This window comes from Mustela nivalis, assembly GCF_964662115.1.
Source record: "Mustela nivalis genome assembly, chromosome: 9".
Lineage (NCBI taxonomy): Eukaryota > Metazoa > Chordata > Mammalia > Carnivora > Mustelidae > Mustela > Mustela nivalis.
Genome location: NC_139028.1, coordinates 38,752,744 through 38,771,417, shown reverse-complemented (window position 1 = coordinate 38,771,417; position 18,674 = coordinate 38,752,744). Strand labels below are relative to the sequence as shown.

At 36.1% G+C, this 18,674-nt stretch overlaps 1 protein-coding gene across 3 annotated transcripts in view; it reads left to right on the top strand.

The window, feature by feature from the left end:
• Positions 1 to 18,674, top strand: part of ARHGAP42 (Rho GTPase activating protein 42) — a gene marked incomplete at its 5' end in the record, with an annotated part of 285,594 nt that overhangs the window by 81,314 nt on the left and 185,606 nt on the right. For all 3 annotated transcript variants that reach the window (XM_082683338.1, XM_082683336.1, XM_082683337.1), the window contains one exon: positions 13,167 to 13,228. In XM_082683338.1, coding sequence (XP_082539464.1) covers positions 13,167 to 13,228 — 62 coding nt within the window. The remainder of the gene's footprint in view (positions 1 to 13,166; positions 13,229 to 18,674) is intronic.

The window sequence follows — 18,674 nt, the reverse complement described above, 5'->3', positions numbered from 1 at the left end:
ATTTTTCTTAAGTAATTTTAATGCAGAGAGAGCTAATTTTAAGAGTGGTATTACTGCAAACTTCTTATAAAGTAAGCCTATTTTATCTTCCTTTCCCTGTGTAGTCAATCAGATATATATGACCATGAAAACACTGACTCATTTCTAGATTTGAAAGCTTGGTGCCAAATCAGAAAGGTAGTAAATACTTCTGAGCCATGGTAGTTGTAAGCACTTGATTTTTTTTCTGAAGCATTTAGAATGTGAAAGCATTTCTCCAGTATATCCTTTTGTTCTAAACCATTGGACTTCTTCCCTTGCTTGGGCATATTCAGTCTGTGCACTTGAATGTTCATCGTCTTGATGTATGCAGTCTTGAAGAAAATGAAGGTGTAACATCCTTTTAGCTGGAGTATAAGGATTGAGAGCCAGAGAATATCTTAGAGGGCTTTGCCATATGTTTAAAGTTTCATTTGCATGTTCTCAAGAGACACGTAAGGCTTTTGTTTGAAGTTGTCCTTTTGGAGGTTTATTCTGGCATATATGTGTTAAATTATAGCACAGAAATATTTGCCAGAGTGAGTCAAAGATTGCCTTCCTCAGCTAGTCTTTTATGGACCAAGAGAGAACATTTCTAAATGTGAATGAAAAAATGAAAGTACAGTTTCATTTTGACATAAAATGTTTGGACCAGAAAGGCAATAGTTCTAAAAACTGTGTTTGAAATAAGTGAGTTAGGAGGCAGGACATGGACACCCAAGAGATTACTGGAAAGCTCATTGGCAAATGGCAAGGACAAATATATGAACACTGAAGAGAGGCTTGGTGGTTGTGGAAAAGAAACAAAGTATAAAGGAAGAAGTTAGAAAGCAAGAAAAGAGTTGGATAATAGGCTTAAAAAAAAAAAAGTTTCACTTATGTACTAAGCTAGGAATATGTGGCTGGACAAAAAGGCTAATTCTGAGTGATTCTTTGACACAGAATTCAGAATAGTTGCTAAGTCATAATTCAAAGTACTGTGGGGAGAAGATCTTTCAAGTCATGCTTTATTCTTGGGACTCAAAGATGATGTCTTATTTCCTCCATAACCAGAAGGGCCAAGAGTACTACTGCCATTGAACATAACAATAAGCTTCAAGGAGGAAATAGAGATAATTCTTACAAATTTTATTAAAATGTATACAGTTTTCTATTTAAATATAGTTTTAACTCTTAATTCCTCATACAAAGCATACATTTTTCCTCTGCCTGCCTTCCACTAAAGCCAGTAGTTTCGAGACTACCTTTTATCAGAATCAGCTATGGGAAGCCTTTAAAATTTGACTTCTGGGCTCTATCCTGGGCCTGAATGAAGGTGGAATCTCCTGGGATGAAACCTTAGGAGTGTTTAATTTTGGGAGGTTCTTGGTATCTGATCTTAGCCTGTGGAAAACCACTGCTCTCAACAATAGACTTGTGTTTATACCACGGAGGGCTCAACTGGAGAAGGTATGAAAATAGGGAAAAACTCTGTTTCAGGGTTTCTGCTTTTTGGATCACCAGATCTTTGATGCTCAGCATTTTCCCAGTGGAACCATTAATGCTGTAAAAGACACATGTTTGTAGGAAAACCTGGTCATTTATTGCCACATCATTGTCCTTCACAGCCTGAAAAAAAGGTTTTAGTTTATGCAAAACAAGGAGATGTGGAACCTTAAAATGAGAGATGGCATTCATGGGCCAGTGTATATAGCTCTGCAAATCTCCCAGAGATTGGAAAAAAAAAAAATTAGCTTTTCAAATTAAAATCACCAAGTGTGACTTAATTCATGCTGGTTGACTTTGGATTCTGTAGCATTTCCCATCAGTAATGATTATCTTTGTGCAAAGAAGCTTATGTACAATTTAGTACATGCAAATATGAATAAAATCTTTTTATATCCTTACAAAATAGAAGAAGGTAAAAATAAAAATAGTTTTATGATATAATTTACGATAATACTGAGGAGAATGTGCTGAGTGCTTTAAGTATAGTAAAAACAAACCTGCTGTGCAAGCACCAAAGCTGGAGAAGTGACTTCTGACTGGGCACATGAGAAGATGCTTGAATAGAGAGGGTCCTAGGGGTTAGGTAAGATACAGCTTAGCAAATGCAGGTAAAGGAAAGGCATGAAAATGGGAACTCTAGGAATGTCTACTAGTTTCAAAGTGCTAAGTTAGAGATTAGAAAGAATAGCATTTCAGGCGATGGTGCTTATAAAGGCACCTATGGTCACATACTGGAGGTTCCACATTGCTTGCAATATGGAGTTTGGACTTAATCCAAACAACAACCTTGAATGAGTAAATAATGACATAATCAAATGTGCCCTTTAGGAATTTCTTCTGACCAATAGTACATATGATGAATTAGAGTCCTAGAAGCTTGGAAACCAATAATTAGGCTGTAATATCCCAGCAGAGATGAAGTGATATCTTTCCATGGGTATGGAACAAGAGGAGGGAGGACAGAGATTAGCAGTATTTGGTGACTGGATGTATGGAAGGGAGGATTGAGGTTAATCTATCACTTGAGTTACTAGCAGAATGGTTTTATGAGCCCATTTATGTGTTTATATGTGGCAGAGTACCTGAGTATAGAGTGGAATTATGAGTCAAGTTTTGACACATATGAAGTTTTGAGATGCAGACAGACAGACATAACTGGATTTGCTCAGGTTCATGAGCTGGAGGTGTAGGACCATGCCTAGAGTAGGGGGAAAGTAGATATATCTCATGTGGGTTCAAAGTTTTCGTGTGGGTTCAAAGTTTTACTCTGCAAGTTGTTAGCTCTGTGATCTTGGATATTACTTAACCTCCATATTTCAGATTTATTATTTGAAGAATAGAATGGTGAAAGAAGATTTGGGTGTTTTATTTGTGGCCACCTTGTGGGGTATTGAGGATTAAAGAGTGTGTGTCATGGTGGTACATGTGTTAAACAAATCTCCTCCTCCACCCCCAACCCTCACATCTCCCAACCCTCACATCTCACTGCTCTTCCTCCTTCATGAGGATAGAGTACATGGGAATAACTTCTTAGACTTGGGATGAAGAGAAATAGCTATGTGGAGAGAAGAGTGATGATGGAAATGACAGAAATGTAGCTAGAGGTGGGGAAGTGGAAGGTTAGAAGCTTCATGGGGAGCTGTTAGCTTTTGGGAAAAAGAGGGCCCCTTTCTGATGCAAGTTAAAGAGGATGAATGAATACAGTGTTAATCAGAGGGTCTTGAACTTCTCTCAGAAAAGCAGGAGGTTAGGCCATCTGGTACCAGTGAGTGAGGGGAAGTTAGGGCTGGGTTCTTGAGAAAGAAAATTCTTTTTAGATAGCCTCTGTGGGAAATAGGATTAGGAGTAAACTAGAGTCGAATAAAGGGATTGCCAAAAAGCAAAAAGCTAAGGGGTTAGATAGCTTGAACTCTTAGTGTCCTGTGGGTGTGTGAATTACAGCAGGGAAAAGGTCACTGGAGGTTAAGAGGTTGTGGAAAAGAGAAGCTGGATGTTGGACAAGGAAGCGGATGTTGAAGCTTCAGCAGGGTGGTGGCAGGAGGATTGGGTGCAGAGGAGTGTGAATGGGGTGCCTCTGTGGAATGTGAAAGAATGCTGGGAGGTGGTAAGGATTGGTGGTTTTGGTGTAAGCGGCTGTCAGCAACAGATTACTGATTGTTCCCTTTAAGGCAAGATATCTGTGGCCTGATTACCCCTTGAGCATAAACAGCTCTGGGACTGTTTGCTTTTAAAGATGATAAGTCTGTTCTTTGCTATAAGGTGGTAGGGTAGTAAGCTGGCAATACCTTCCCTGCCTCCCTCCTCCCTCCTTCCTTCTCCTCCTTTGGCAATAATGGTTTGCTGAAGTAGAATAGACTTTGGAATGAAATAATCAAAATTAAATTCCTGCTTCTCCATTTAACTAGCTTTGAGATCATGGGACAAGTGACTCCAGGTGATTGATACTCTTTTTTTTAAATCTGGAAAATGAAGCTAAAACCTACTCAGTACCTCATACTGTTATGTGAATTAAATGAGATAGTATGTATGACATCTCTGCCTCTTGGTAGAAGGGCTCCAAAGTGTGAGTGGTCTACATACTGGGGGAGAATTGTTTCTGGTTTGGGGCTTGTTTTGGCTTTAGGAAACATGTCAAATGACACTAAAATAGAACTAAACTAAAATAGGACAACATCAGATCTTTAAGAAAAAGGGGGGCATGTAGCTGGCTCAGGTAAGTGTTCAACTCTTGATTTTGGCTTAGGTCATGATCTCAGGGTCATGAGATCAAACCCCTCATGCAGCTCTGCATTTAGCAGGGACTCTGCTGGAGACACTCTCTACCTCTCTCTCCATGTACTCCAGTTCACACACACTCTGTCTCTCAAATAAATAAATCTTTAAAAAACAAACAAAACAAGGCAACATCAGAATAGCACAGGTCTCCTAAAATATATGCTTTGAAAGAAAACAAAAGTATGTGACTTGTAAACTGTGTTATGCACAACAATACATATTACATTAGCTTAAAATCTCAGAGTGAAAGACCTTTGGGATTCAGAAGAAATTCATTTGAAGTAATGAGATGGTGTGAAGTCTTCAAAGAAACCAGCTAGAATGAAGTTTTGAAATTGTGTGAAACTGAAAGGCTGTCTTTCTATATTGGTATGTATTCATTTGCCAAAATTTGACTTGAATATTATATAACATATATGCCCTGCATTCATATGTATGAGTATACTAAAACTCTCAAGTACTTGGTAGTTCAGCAGTTTCAAAGCAGATATTACAACAAGACCCTCTCTCCATTCAGAGAAAATCTGGGAAGGAAAACCCATTAGATAGTGTAGAATTACTTCTTTGCCTCCAGTGTGACTTTTCATCTTGGAGTCCTGATTCTCCTCAGTTGTAATAGGTAATCCTAGCCATCTGGAATGGTGTAGTTCTTTTTTACAAGTGAATCCCCAGGAAAGAAGGTGTAAACTCTTTGAGTCCCATTATGCCAGTGAGGATAAGAGAAACCAGACAGAAAATCACCTTATACCAAAAAAAGTGAAAAATTGATAGTCTTGCCAGAAGTTCTAAATTTCAGCCCACATGTGCAGTGGTGGGTAATGTTGGAACCCATGTTCATAGATGAAAGTATAGCATGGTAAGTGCCTGAGGACATACGGAATGTCAGAACCCAGGTGGGGAGGGAGGCATAAAGAACAGGAGTTGGGAATTTAAAGGAGACTAGATTACAAAGAGTCTGGGTAGTATAGTTAGAGGATAAACAGAAGCAAGTAAAAATAGAAAGAAATGGCTGGGTATTGTGGATTCCAACGTGAGGATTCTCTCTCTTTGCCTTGTGTGTCTAGATTGTTATCTGTGTACTGAGTGGAACAAACATGGCACAGTTGATGGTAATGGACAAGTGATGAAGCAGAGATGCGGCAGTTTTTACTCTGTGCAGAATACAGGGACAACTTAATAAAAGTTTAATTTTTTGACATTTCATTTGTAGGTTATGCATTTCTCATTGTTCTTTAATGCTTAACTAGAAAACTATGCTATAATATCAAACACATTTTTATTACTAAAATAATATCTAATATGTTCTAACTTGGTATATCTCATATTTGTTGAAACCTAATACACGTGCATGCAATGCTATACAGGGATACACTGGTAGGATATGAAAGAAAAATTTTTTTCTTTTCCTTTCCTTTTCTTTTATTTGAATTCAATTAATTAACATACAGTATATTATTAGTTTTAAAGGTAGAGTTCACAGATTCATCAGTCTTATGTAATACCCAGTGATCATTATATCACATGCCCTCCTTAATGGCCATTACCCAGTTATCCCATCCCCCTATCCCACTCCCCTCCAGCAACCTTCAGTTTGTTTCCCATGATTAATAGTCTTTTACAGTTCCTCTCCCTCTCTGATTTTGTCTTGTTTTATTTTTCCCTCCCTTCCTCTTCAATTCTCTGTTTTGTTTCTTAAATTCCACACACGAGTGAAATCATATGATAATTATCTTTCTCTGACTGACTTATTTTACGTAGCATAATACCCTCTAGTTCCATCCATGTCTTTGCAAATGTTAAGAATTCATTTTTATAGAATGACTGAAATTAACAAGTCAGGAAAGAAAAATTTGAATACAAGTTTATAGGGATTTGTTTTCAATATAAATCTCTTTGATTTATATTTGGAAATTAAAAACAAAACAAAACAAAATAAAAAACAAAACTAAGCACCAGGAGGATGTTGTAGAGAAGTTGGTTTAGTTACCTTAAAGATAACTAGAATTTCTATGGTTTCTTTTTTTTTTTTTAAGACTATTTATTCATTTGACAAAGAGAGAGAGATAGCTAGAGAGAGAGAGAGAGAACACAAGAAGTGGGAACCACAGGTAGAGAGAGGAGAACCAGGTTCTCCGCTGAGCAAGGAGCTCGATGTGGTACTATACTAAATCTCAGGACCCTGGGATCATGACCTGAAGCGAAGGCAGACGCTTAATCCACTGAACCACCCTGGCGCCCTGAATTTCTATGTTTTCAAGGGAACTTGGATTCTAAAAGGCTGTGAATTGTTAGAAGAAAGTCTGAGGGCCTCTGAGTATGTGGGTACAGTGACCTATCAGCATTCAGTAGTAGGCCCGTGATTTTTTTTTTTTTTTTCTGTTGGTTTCAGAAGCAATTTATTGGCTTTGCAGCTAAGCAACCATGGAGCTTAAAGCCACAATATTTGATGTTGTGGCTCCCAAAAAACAATATGAGTTTGTGGTTGTGAGTAATGTTTAGTATTACAGTAGAGGGCCTGTCAGGTGGGGTTGTTAATTGTTACAAAGACACGCAATATCCAGTTAACATTGTGTGGAGAATTAGTGTCACTTTTTATATTTTGCTGTCTGTTTTGTAGACATAGTATTTCTTTTCAGGCATAACACAGTGATGCTGCTTCTTGCTTTGTTTATGGGTTAAATTGTTCCTGAACCAAAGCTTGCTGTTCAGTTACTATGGTATCTTTGATATTCTAAAGTTCAAAGAATTAAAACTTCCTAAGTGGGAGTTACAGGTATGACCTGCTGATGTGGTACCCTGTTAGATCGTTGCATACTTCATACCAAAGTATGCTGAATATCACTTGGCTGTGTATATTGATTCTACTTTTATTTTTTTCGGTGTGGCCAGATCTAGAAGCATATGATGCAGTCATTTGCTCTGGCTCATATCCTCAGTTAAGTGGTTGATATTATACGGCTTTTCTCCTACTTCCTGTGGAAAAAAAAGTCATTGCCAGAAGGATGCTAAGAAAGACCTTGATAACCTACATTGTCCACCCAGATAGAATGGTGGAATGACTGTTGGAACATTATCTGGACTTATAAAATGATTGCATTGGTTCAATCTGGCTTTTATAGGCTGTTATAGGTTTTCATGTTTTCCTTGAGATTTAACCAAGTCTGAATCCTAGTGCTAACTCATTTCTCTCCATTCATCAGCATATCTGAATGTCATAGGTGATTTACTCACTTAATAAGTAAAAAATATGTTGCTGACATAATTGTATATGTGACTGAATTTGTGATCTATTCTTCTGTTTGGGTGTGTATTTATGCTGCTTAAAAGTTTGAGAAAAAAGACTCCTGGGAAAAATATTTAACATATCATTATCTGAATTATGATATAAATGTTAGTTGGCTATGAGAGAGACATGCTTTCTCGGTTCTCCTGAAAATCTTTAAAGCTCAAGCAGATCAATTTTGAAACATTTAATAGTATAATGCTTAGTACTTACAGTAATGGAGTCATGTCAGTAATGAACAGGGAGTAATTTCCTTTATTCTTTCTCGTTCTTACTTACAAGCACTAACCAGTCAAAAGTAGTCAGGTGAACTTACGCCTGCTGAAAAGATTGAGTTAGGAAGTAGATATTTTAGACAATTCAGGAATGTTTTAGAATTTATGATATTAGTAAATATAGAAGCCATTATCCTACTTCTTCACTGTGTAGATATATTTTAGCTGTTGTCTTTCTGAATGTTTTTACTCTTGGGACCTGTCATTAAATACACCTGAATAATAAATTTCTATTGTTCCAAAAGTGTTTTTCCAATATCACATTGGAGAGATGAAAAGGGAACTTTTAGCAGTATTCTTAATCTCAATAATTTGTTGCAAAGTTAACATCTATATATGAAATGGAATTTTGATTGCTCTCCAGTAATCTCATGATCCAGATGGCCAGGAAAGGGAAAGATTATTACTGGTGAATACAGCCAGGAAAGTTTCATGCAGGTGGCAAGAACGCGGATAGCTAACATAATTTTCCAAAGTATCTAGCTTTTCCTTTTAAAACTATTTTATGAAGCCTAGCATATGAGTTAGTATGTTTCTCTGTGTATAGCAAATAGATTGTGGAAATGTATTATTAAAGTCATTAATTCATTTAATGATCCATCTATTGAAAGTCCACTGTGCATTAAATATTATTTTGGGGATATTGCTGTCACTTAATTAAGCTCCTGTCATACCAACTAGGTATGGGCAGAATCTATGATTGTAAGACCAGCGGTTAAATTTGATGTTAGTCTGGATCTCCAAAATCAGATAATGAAATGGTTATTTATGTAAATATTAACATTGATAAATAAGCTATGGAGCATCACATATAATTGCTTATAAAAGAAAGTATTTGGGTATTAGAATTTGCATGTAATAAAATATTTTTAGATTTTACTTAAGTAAAGTCTTAGAAGATATTGCTCAAGCAGTCAACATCACTGTGATGAGTGCTGGAGGAGTCCTTTTGTGTGTTTTGTGCCCAAAGCCTGGTGGGGAAATAGACTCTTTATGAGTTTTCATGGTCTTTTAAGGCATTTGTTGGTGCTAGGTACCAGAAATTCTAATACTGGCTTCTCATCTATGAGGAGTTGCTGGGGGTATGGTAGGCAGCTTGAATCTACCTAACTTCTGTCAGGGGTTCCTTTAGAGTTTGAGCATGGGCCAGTCTAGGAAGTGATCGGTTATCTATCTGTCCTTTGCCCTAAAACCCAGCTTATACAATATTTGGAATTGTTTAATATCTGCTTTATAGGATTGTTAATTCCTGTTTTATTTCTGTGTTATATTGTGCTTTGTAAACTATTAATGCAATACTTTGACATTAAAAATAAAAAGACTTAGGGGAAAGCATCAGATATGGATTGAAAAGGTTAGTAGGTTGCTGTTACTAATGGATGAAATGGTGTTCCTAGCTGTTCCTTTCCAGGTAAGACAAATGACAAACATGAATACCTTCATTTGGACTAAGAAACATACTTTTATGGAACTGAGACTATACTGTATAAAGAATAAATTTCATTTTTTGAAGTAATTTCCCTGAAAAATCAACAAAAGAAAAAGAAGAAACAGAACTTATTGTCAAATTGGGGAAGGCCCAAAAAACTGCTGGAGGGGAGTAGTTTTTATTGTGAGGAACCAGACATGCATCATGTTCAAATTTTTCTCCTCAGACATTCTCATTATAATAAACTATTTCTGTACTGAGTCTATAAATAGTATTTATATGGGAAACAGACCAGAAAACCATTCAAGTTAAACAGGAAACAGCATCATTAATTTTTAGCAAAGAGGTACAACAATATTAAAATGAGAATCTGAGTTTCTTTACTTAAAATCAAAATCTGACTTAAGGCATCTGCACAATTTACTCTTGAAGTAGTAATTACTTGGGGAAGCCTTTGGACTTCCAAGTTGTTATAAGATGATGCTCCTGGGACTACTAGGACACTACTCCATGAGACAGTGGTTGCCTCCTGGGTTGACTAAATGGAAGGTTCTGTTGTTATCCCTGACACTCTAAATCAAGCTACATCTTCCTTTATTCCAAAAATACCTGTTGTCAAAAAAATATACAAATAAATAAATAAAAACAAAACAAAATGAAAACCCTTTTTGTCAGGCTTCTATGTGGTAGGTATTTACTTAACTCTTTGGGAAAATTAGTTCGGGAATTTAGCCTCCTAAAATTAAGTCTAGTAGGAAAATAAAGCATTTATAGTATGTTTCATTATTTCATTATTTAAAAAAGCTAAAGATTTTTATCAGGCTTAATAAAAACTAGCAACCTCTCATCTTACAAGCTTTGCAACTTAACTACTCACAAAGACCACTTTGAACTTTTAGCCAATTCTTCTGTTTCTTTCAAGATCATAATTATCTTGCTAACATTTGACTTTTTCCCGAGTCTTGTATACCCTCTTTCATTTTTTTACTGTTATGTTTATATCATGGTGACTTTGTTTGTAATATGACTAAGTTATTTCATTTATTTTGATGGTGTTACATATATAGCTGTTTTCCCAGGAGTTAATAATTGCCTTTGAATTTTCTTTTAAAAGTCTATAGATTTCCTTTCCTTACATTCGGATACATCAGGATATCGATCAGTTCTATTTTTATTGTCTGGAGACATTTCCTGGAGTCTATAACCTATTGCTCCAGTCTAGATAAGATCCCCTCTGAACCTTTTGCATGCACAGCAGTTGACCTGGCATATCACTCTGTTGACATAAGAATTTCATTTGTTCCCATGCTATAATTGGATCTCCTACTTCTAGGTCCCATATCCTCTTTTCTTGGTTTATTCCCATGTTTTAGTAGAGTGCCTTATCCAGTAGCTTCCCATAAAAGCAGCATATGAGGGTAGTTGGTTTTTAGTTTGTTTTGTTTTGTTTTTAAATAAAAAGCTTGAGAATTTGAGTTTGAACTCTGGGGTTTAAGTGCTTATTATACAGACTTTAATTATACAGACTGTCAACTTTCTTTCACCTCTTATTTTCTCACCTTCAGGAGGAGTACCTGCTGCTTCTAATTCCTGTAGTCCAAAATGATTTACCTCCCATTGTCCAAAATTTTATTGACTTTTTTTTTTCCAGGCTTACCAATAGAGTTTTTTAATAGCAATAAATATAAATAAAAAAATAAAAATAACTGCCAGGATGATGGAATGCTTTCTTTACCCAAAGTATAAAAATATAATATTCTATTATATACTCCAGCTAAAACTTTTTATATATTTGTAAAATGTTTTTCTGTTCAACTTATTGTTGTCACAACTGTGTTGTATTTTAGCACTGTTACTGTTATTTTTGTAGAAATTGAAATCTCATTTTCCTAAATTAAAAAAAGTTATATTTCCTCTAAGGTCATTAATGTGTTTATCAGATTAATCTGAGTCTGTCAGGTAATCCTTTGATTTCTCTTTTGGCAACTGTGAGTAAAATCCAATGTGAAGTAATCATAGGGATAGCATTTCAAATCAGATTAGTTAGTGTAGGCCTACTAGTTTTAAAAAGAGTGGAGGGGGGGCACCTGGGTGATTCAGTGGGTTAAAGCTGTTGCCTTCGGCTTGGGTCATGATCACAGGGTCCTGGGATCGAGTCCTGCATCGGGGTCTCTGCTCAGTGGGGAGCCTGCTTCCCTCTCTCTCTCTCTCTGCCTGCCTCTCTGCCTACTTGTGATCTTTCTCTGTCAAATTAAAAAAAGCAAAAAAAAAAGTGGAGGGAAAAACCCTAGATTGTAATTTCAAAAACCTGAATGAAAAAGAATATTTTTCTGGGGCGCCTGGGTGGCTCAGTGGGTTAAGCCGCTGCCTTCGGCTCAGGTCATGATCTCAGGGTCTTGGGATCGAGTCCCACATCGGGCTCTCTGCTCAGCAGGGAGCCTGCTTCCCTTCCTCTCTCTCTCTGCCTGCCTCTCTGCCTACTTGTGATCTCTCTCTCTCTCTGTCAAATAAATAAATAAATAAATAATCTTAAAAAAAAAAGAAAAGAAAAAGAATATTTTTCTTAATAAGTACTGTTATGAGACTCGATTTATATTCCTCACTTACCTGCCTTTATTGTAGGCTTTATGCCAGAGTTACTAGACGTCTGGTCTTACAGAATGTTTTTAATATTAGTATAGGTAGAAAGGAAATGGTAGGGAGCCTAAAGAATAAAGACATGAAAGGAAATTTCAAAGCTTAAATGGAAATAATTTTCTCATTCACCTTGTTTTGTTAGTTTTGTAATCAAAACTTTCTAACTTTAATTATGAAACATAAGATACAGAAATTGTTATGGATGAATTACTGTTTTACAACTGCCAATTGGGACTATGCATTTTTTAAAAATATGCTGTTGTAACTCCCAGTTTATTTTTTGGTTTATTCTTCCAGTGTTTCTGAGTATTTGATACTTGCCCCTAGCTAGAGCAATAAGAATTCAGTGAGCTCTCTAGAGCAGGGCTTATTCCATCTGACTGGAGAGAAGCCCTGCTCTAGAGAGCTCTCTGAACTTGTAATGGGTGCCAGGTGTTGTATGAAAGTATTGCATCAATAAATTATGCACCTGAAACTAACAAAACACTCTGTTAACTGGAATTTAAATTAAAAACTTGGGAAAAAACAAAAACAAGGAAAAAAAGTAAAGCAGTGCTTCTCAACTTCAGTATGTAAATGGATCACTTGAGGATCCTATTAAAATGCAGACTCTGGAGTGAGGCTTGAATCTGTATTTCTTTTTTTTTCTTTCTTTCTTTCTTTTTTTTTTAGAATCTGTATTTCTGACGAACTCCCCAAATGCTGATGCTGGTAGTCCTTCTGGCCACCCTGATGACTCACAGAATAAACTACCTTGATACTGGAGTAATACAGAATACAGACTTGGTTTTAAATATCTATAACTGCTGTGCTTCTGGACAGAAGTCAGTGGGAGACATTGTGTTACTGGCTGCTATGCTACTAAGTACATCTAAATAGTGCTGGATTTATTGCTTTTTAGAAGTTTAATATATTCATTATTTGTAGGATTCTGTTTAGAAGCAATTTCAGTAGTAAACTTTTATTTATTAAGTTTTGTACATTACATACATAAACTGTATTTCCCTAGCGTCTTTGAAGAAAAAATATACTTTGTGTGTGCTAGACTTTAAGTTGCAGTACACAAATATCTGTTATCTATAGCTATTATCTATTGATATCCTACTGTATATACTGTTCTATGCTTCGAGAAGCATAAAGCCACAGAATATAAACACATTTATAACCAGCTTCATTGTACTGTTTATTCCTATGCAATTAAAATTAGCAATGAAAAGAGGTTAATGCTTTTTTTTTTTTTTTTTTTAAATCTTCTAAATAGCTCAGTCACTAAAGGAATTTGCAAGATTACTCATTGCAGTAGAAGAAGAAAGGAGGAGACTGGTAAGTCTGTTCCCCATTTTTTAAGAATAAAGCTTTGTTTGGACATATTAAAAGACTGAACCTTATGAATTATACCAGACCTTACAATGTCATAGATGTACTAAAAGTTAAAGAAATGATTTTGAGTATGATGATCAATTATTGCTAATGATTATATATACCATTTCTGTTCATTTCATTTGTTCATCAGATGCAAATTATATTCACTTTGCTTTCCAGTTAGTTCTTTCAAGAATTAAAAATATTGAATTGTCATCATAAACCCATTCTAACTGAGTAAACTTAAAAAAAAAAACTTAAGTGTTATAATAAAGATACATTCCAAGTATTAAAGACAATTCATAGAAGGAGCAAATAATTCTGTCAGGGTGTTAGCAGGAGACTAACTTACTTATTTTCTTTTTTTTTCTTTCTTTTCCTTCCTTCATTCTTTCCTTCCTTCCTTCCTTCTAAATGTTGAGGAGACTTTCTTAAAAAGGTGACATTTCAGTTGTGTCTGAAAGGCTGGGAGGATTTTGCTTGGCTGAGAAGAGTGGGGAAAGCATCGTAAGCTGATGGATTAATTTGTATGACAGCAGCAGAGTATAGTTCTTAGTAATACATTTATTCATTTACCAATATTATTTTGTATCCATTTTGTTCAAATATCTGTGAAGGCCTCTATAACCCTGGCTTCCCATTTGTATATAGGAAAAATAGCAGTACATATCCCATAGAATCGTTGTAAAGCATTTGTAGTAGCACCTGGCACATAATAAATGTCGATGGTAATAAAGATGTTGTCACTTATAGTGACGTTTTCAGACTTTTTAAAATGTCAACTTTATCATTGGCTTCACCATCTTTTTGGGAAATTATATATACACCTATGTATTCAATGTGGATTAAATGTAGTGTCATTCTGTTGACTGGATAAGGAAAGCAATTTCAGAAGGATGGCGTGACTCAGAAAATACTGCCTGAGCTAAGGAAGAATCACACAACCCTTACTTAGCAGTCATGTAAATGAACTTGAGTAGAGGACACAAGGTGGGAGAAAGTACTGTATATATTTTTAGAATAAGGCAAATGGATGGTTCTTAGAAAGTATTAGAAGATTGGTAGTTTGGGCCATATATAGGGTTTAAGAGCTGAGCTTAAATTTTGGTGTGTGTTACAGGAAGGCAAAATAGTTTCTGAAAAGAATGGGATAATCAATATGGGATTTAGGAAAGATTAATTTGATGGCACTGTGAGAGATAGATAAGGTGGGGGTTTCAGGGGTGACTATATTTTCTTACAAAATATCGCCATACCATGATCTGGCCCTAGTACCAGGTAACTAGCCATTCAGTGTAATCTGTGTTAGATACATATAAGGCATTATGGGAGGCTGACCCTTTCTGCGTAGGTCAGATGAAGCTTTTTTGTGGAGGTAAGTTTGATTGGAGTCTTAAGACTAAATAGTATACTTTCAAGTGCTTTATCCATAATCCTTACTCCAGTTCTCTCAACTATGCAATAGAAGTCCAAGTTTGATGGGGGCATGTGAGTAGGAGGTGCCTTACTGCCCAGAGAGGAGCTGATGAGGAGAATGGGAAAAAGTGGTTAGGGAATATAAAAATAGAATTGTAAATGGTATGGAAGCCAGGAGAATATATGGTTCAGGGTTGAGTGAGGTTGTTATTTAAATCCTGTGCAAGTAGTTCAGGAGAATGATAAGCCAGCTAGCAGGGGCTATAATTTTAGAAAATGTATTGAAAGAATATGGGAAAGTCTGTTGTGTTTGTAGGAGTAAAAAGAGCCAAAGAAATGGTCTTTTTTTTTTTTTTTTTTTTTTGCTTTCTATAGGAGACTCATTTTATTTTTTTTCCATGTCTTTGGACAATTTATTTATTTATTTTTAAAATTAAATTTATTTATTTTCAGCATAACAGTATTCATTATTTTTTTCACCACACCCAGTGCTCCATGCAATCCATGCCCTCTATAATACCCACCACCTGGTACCCCAACCTCCCACCCCCCAGCCACTTCAAAACCCTCAGATTGTTCTTCAGAGTCCATAGTCTCTCATGGTTCACCTCCCCTTCCAATTTACCCCAACACCCTTCTCCTCTCTAACTCCCCATGTCCTCTATGCTATTTGTTATGCTCCACAAATATGTGAAACCATATGATAATTGACTCTCTCTGCTTGACTTATTTCACTCAGCATAATCACTTCCAGTCCCGTCCATGTTGCTACAAAAGTTGGGTTTTCATCCTTTATGATGGAGGGATAATACTCCATAGTGTATATGGACCACATCTTCCTTATCCATTTGTCTATTGAAGGGCATCTTGGTTCTTTCCATAGTTTGGCGACCGTGGCCATTGCAGCTATAAACATTGGGGTGCAGATGGCCCTTCTTTTCACTACATCTGTATCTTTGGGGTAAATACCCAGTAGTACAATTGCAGGGTCATAGGGAAGTTTTATTTTTAATTTCTTGAGGAATCTCCACACTGTTCTCCAAAGAGGATGCACCAACCTGCATTCCCACCAACAGTGCAAGAGGGTTCCCCTTTCTCCACATCCCCTCCAACACATGTTGTTTCCTGTCTTGCTAATTTTGGCCATTCTAACTGGTGTAAGGTGATATCTCAATGTGGTTTTAATTTGAATCTCCCTGAGGGCTAGTGATGATGAACATTTTTTCATGTGTCTGATAGCCATTTGTATGTCTTCATTGGAGAAGTGTCTGTTCATATACCATTTTTCGATATGATTGCCTGTTTTGTGTGTGTTGAGTTTGAGGAGTTCATTATAGATCCTGGATATCAACCTTTTGTCTGTACTGTCATTTGCAAATATCTTCTCCCATTTCGTGGGTTGCCTCTTTGATTTTTTGACTGTTTCCTTTGCTGTGCAGAAGCTTTTGATTTTGTTCAACATAGTATCAGAAGTCTTAGCAACAGCAATCAGACAACAAAGAGAAATAAGAGGTATCCAAATTGGCAATGAAGAAGTCAAGCTCTCTCTCTTCACAGATAACATGATTTCTTTATATGGAAAACCCAAAACACTCCACCCCCAAACTACTAGAACTCATACAGCAATTCAGCAATGTGGCAGGATGCAAAGTCAGTGTGCAGAAATCAGTGACTTTCTTATACACTAACAATGAAAATACAAAAGGGAAATTAGAGAATCAATTCCATTTACTATAGCACCAAGAACCATAAGATACTTGGGAATAAACCTAACCAAAGAGGTAAAGGATCTGTACTTGAGGAACTACAGAACACTCATGAAGGAAATTGAAGAAGACACAAAAAATGGAAGACCATTCCATGCTCTTGGATTGGAAGAATAAACATTGTTAAAATATCTATACTGCCTAGAGCAATCTATACTTTTAATGCTATTCCAATCAAAATTCCACCGGTATTCTTCAAAGAGCTGGAGCAAATAATTCTAAAATTTGTATGGAATCAGAAGAGACCCCGAATCGCTAAGGAAATGTTGAAAAACAAAAATAACACTGGGGGCATCACGTTACCTGATTTCAAGCTTTATTACAAAGCTGTGGTCACCAAGACAGCATGGTACTGGCATAAAAACAGACACATAGACCAGTGGAACAGAGTAGAGAGCCCAGATATGGACCTTCAACTCTATGGTCAATTAATCTTCGACAAAACAGGAAAAATATACAGTGGAAAAAAGACAGTCTCTTCAATAAATGGTGCTGGGAAAACTGGACAGCTATATGTAGAAGAATGAAATTCGACCATTTTCTTACACCATACACAAAGATAAACTCAAAATGGATAAAAGACCTCAATGTGAGACAGGAATCCATCAGAATCCTAGAGGAGAACATAGGCAGTAACCTCTGCGATATCAGCCACAGCAACTTCTTTCAAGATATGTCTCCAAAGGCAAAGGAAACAAAAGCGAAAATAAACTTTTGGGACTTCATCAAAGAAATGTTCTTATAGCATTGAAGAAACCAGAGGAAAAGGCTCTTCCTCTGAACTGCGATGAAATAAAGATCATTAGTTAAAATATAGAACTTTGGACCATAAATTGTTTAGAGAGAGGTTAATAGTATCAAGAAGGAGTGGTCATCTGCTCTAAGAGGAGTTTATAGAAATAGTTTAGAAAGCCAAGAGCCAAATATATAAGAGAAAAGGGATCGTGGGTTAGTGATAATGAACCATAAAAGGTAGACATCATAAATATGTCAAGGAAAGATTAATGGTCATGTTTTCACAGGTTTTTCTAGCAATACTCAGAGCCATGGACTGAGCAATAAGAAGAGTTAGGAGGTAAGTTTCAAGTGGTGGGCACAGAAGCTGTGCTTGATTATAGGCTCATGGATCTGTGTAATACGAAAGTGGGTCTTGAGTAATTGTAACTATAGCTGAGTCAGGAGGTGACTGATGGCTTTAGAGAGCAGAGACAGCAAGCATTACTACTGTACTATGTTGACGGTTCACTAACAATAAAAGAAATTCTGAGACAAGGAAGTTGTTATTGAGAGTGGGAGTTGAAACATGCTGAATTTGGCAGTGGAGTTGGTCCAGATAGTAATGAAGTTAAGATGTGGGTAAGGAGGGAGACAGACCTTGGGAATCAAGAAGGCTTAGCTCGTAAATTTGGATGTGTATGAGCAGAATCTTGAGGTCATCCAAAATGATGACTGGATAAAGAGCAAAGACCAATGAGAAGAAATGGCTAGGGAATGTGGTAGAGTGTCTTATAGGCAGTGGAAATGGAGATTGAAAGGTAGACTCTTAGAGTTTCAGAGATCTTCATTTCTGCCTTCAGCCAAGTTTCTCATGTTGATGCAAGAAGGAAGTTCTGCATTCATGAGTGACGTCATATTGCAGGTTTTGATTGCTTTACCTGTTGTTTCAATGAAGATCTGAAATAAAGTATGCAAAATAATGAAGAAAAATCTATAGATGAAAACCCAATAGATTACATGTCCACAGAGATTATATAGAAGTAATTATTTATTTTTATTTTTATTTTTTTGTTTTTTTTTATAAAAGTAATTATTAAACATACAATCTAACTATTGAAGGGAGTATTGCTTCTAGTCACATGATGTTACTACAACCAAGGGTATAGCTGGTAGCAGATTTTGTGAAGATATGCTGAAGAATTTCCCTTTTAAAAATTTGTACTTCAAAAAAAAGTTTGTACTTCATTTAGGAAGTAGAATATTTTAAGTGTACTAAGAGTATAAAGAGTAATCGAAAAAGACATTTAATTATCTTTTACAGTGAAAAGTCTTGACTTATTATATATTATTTGAATTTGACCAAAATCTAAGTATGTTATAACAGCAACTAAACAAAAATAAACTCTCAAGAAGATGATAGAAGACACATAACAGTTTAAACAAGTTCTCTTGTTTCCAGTGATTATCATACTTAGTATGATGAATACAATATCTAGGTAGCCTAAAGG